This window comes from Montipora foliosa, chromosome 12 (assembly GCF_036669935.1).
Source record: "Montipora foliosa isolate CH-2021 chromosome 12, ASM3666993v2, whole genome shotgun sequence".
In the NCBI taxonomy this organism is placed as follows: domain Eukaryota; kingdom Metazoa; phylum Cnidaria; class Anthozoa; order Scleractinia; family Acroporidae; genus Montipora; species Montipora foliosa.
The window spans coordinates 32437007-32439506 of NC_090880.1; the positions used below are offsets into that span (position 1 = coordinate 32437007).

The 2500-nt window shown below is 40.6% G+C and overlaps 1 protein-coding gene across 1 annotated transcript in view; it reads right to left on the reverse strand.

Moving 5' to 3' along the window:
• Positions 1-785: 785 nt before the first annotated feature.
• Positions 786-2500, reverse strand: part of LOC137979334 (inactive rhomboid protein 1-like) — a 10510-nt gene continuing 8795 nt past the window's right edge. The window contains exon 9 of the mRNA XM_068826570.1: positions 786-1929. Within this exon, the coding sequence (XP_068682671.1) occupies positions 1619-1929 (311 nt within the window). The 3' untranslated portion in view covers positions 786-1618. The remainder of the gene's footprint in view (positions 1930-2500) is intronic.

Consider the following 2500-nt stretch of genomic DNA (forward strand, 5'->3'; position numbering starts at 1 on the left):
CATCTAATGCTTTGTTTAACTGGACGATCGCCGTGTCCGCTGTCTGTCCGATGCAATAAACTGTTGTATCGTCTGCATAGATATATAACGAACCTGAGACGACACTATTTGGTAAATCGTTTGTAAACAGTGTAAAACTACTGTAAACTGTTTCCTTCCGTTCAAATATTCTTTCAGCCATTCTGACAATGTTCCAGTGATACCAAAGTTCCTTGTTAACTTCTTTATTTAAAATGTCATGTAAAACGCTGTCGAAAGCCTTTTTAAAGTCGACGAAAGCAGCAGCTAGAACCATTCTGGAATCCAATGCTTATCCCCCGGGGTGGGGGGGGGGGATATAAAAAGGGGAGGGATGCTCGTCGGAAATTTTACATCAAACCCCTTAAGGAGGCCAATCTGGGCGTGACCCAGGCTTTTTTTTTGACCCCTAAGAGAGCCCATATTATAACACAGAGAAATAAAAAATACAGCCACTTTTAATGATGGCAAAGACATTATCATCTAATACTTTCACCTAAGTAAAGAAATGTAAAGGTGTAAATATACACTTTTATATTTCTTTGCGCGCAACCCTAAAGGAGACCTTCATGGCTACATATGATTGCGTTTTGCCCAAAACACCGTAAGTGAGACCAAATTCCTAAATTTACACCATCTCTCCTCTTTTTATATGGGAGTCCCCCCGGGAGCTTTTCGCCACGTTTCTGTGAGGTGCACCGATAAAAGTTCGGTAGAGTACCCTTTTCTGTAAGCCCATTGTCTCTCAGAAACCAAGTTGTTAATAGTTCTGTGTTGTACTACGCTTTTATTTAACTTAGACTCCATGAGTTTGCTCGGTACGCATAACAATGACACCGGTCGGTAAATTTCCGCAATCTTTTTCATATTCTTTTTTATAAACTTGACTAAGCCTAGCTGTCTTCGACGTAGAAGGATTTTTATTAAATGATATCAGGGGAATGCGCTCGAGCCCCTTTCCTAACACGTCCATCAAGTCTACGTCCTTGTTTTTTACTTTTACTTTGTCATTGAGAAAAAGGCTCGTCACGGTGAATATAGTTTCTTTTTCCAGAACATCTTTTCGTTTAAAATCCAAAGTCACAAATGGTGACCTATACTCACTTAGTGAGTATAGGTCACCATTTTTTTTTACCTGTTCACCCCATAATTTCACAACTTATTTTTCCACTGGTCTATCCTAATTCATATATTTTAGTTCCTAGTAACTATTTAAGCTCTAAGTCGATTGTTTTGGGGGTGTAAGGCTGGTGCAGTGGTGAGAGCACTCGCCTCCCACCAATGTGGCCCGGGTTCGATTCCCAGACTTGGCGTCATATGTGGGATGAAAATTTGGTTTTATCAACGGAGTTGATAATGTAAATTGGCCACCGTACAGAGATTCTAAAAGCTGACGTTTCGAGCGTTAGCCATTCGTCAGAGCGACGATATGTGGGATGAGTTTGTTTCTCTGTACCGAGAATACTCTCTATGCGCCTTTAGGTTTTTCTCTTCGTACTCCGGTCTTCCCTGTATCGGCACCACTGGCGCCAAGAGAAAATTAATACGCGAAATTAACATTTGGGATGGATTTTGATTCATCAGGCTGCTTTAAAACCTGCTATTTCACGTCTCCACTGTCTGAGTAGCCATCGGAATCCATGCTAGGGCAAAAATTTTTTACGTACGGTATACAGTCAATATACTTACACCACGAACAGAATTCGGATTTCTTAACCACGAAAAATGCTACAAAAGCACAAACTAATGCGATGATCAGGAGCGACATAAAAACAACTTTTTGACAAGATTTAAGGCCTAAGTTTGTGAAGCGAGAATTCGTTCGAGGAAGCAAAGCCAGTGAAGCAAGCGATCCAAAGAGGAAACCACCGATGTGCACAAAGTTACCAATGTAAGGCAACGTCCCTATAGCTGGAAAAACAAGAGAAGAAAAGAAAAAAAAAAACATGACAATGGTTGACTGGAGATTACCAACATCGTTCCCTGGGACGATGGGAACAAGACCATATTGACAAGCATTACAAGTTTCCCTGTTAGATGGCTTATCTAACACATGGAGAAAACACTAACTCATACCAAGCCAACCCGGCTATCATAGTGTCCAAAATGTCTCAGCTCGGACGCGCTTTTTGATTGGTTAGCAGCCCCTGTTCCACAAGCGGCCCGCTTCCTTTTTTGTGTCTGCTCCCCTGGTTGATTTAGTTACCAAAAGAAATTGTAAATATCGTAAAAAATATTGTTTGCGTCGTACTCTAAGTTACAGCTCCATATTTTTTTCCGGTTAAATGTATGGCCCGAGTGCGAAATAAACTGAACTGGAAAAAAGAACCGAAACTTCCAGAACGATCCAAAAAATGGAAAAGGAGATAAATAAGAGGTATGTTCTACTTTTCTAAGCGCAAAAAAGAAAGCAATCGATTTCGCCTATTTGCATTAAAACGGTCGAAAACGGTAAAAATTGGGATCTTGGAATTATCCTTTT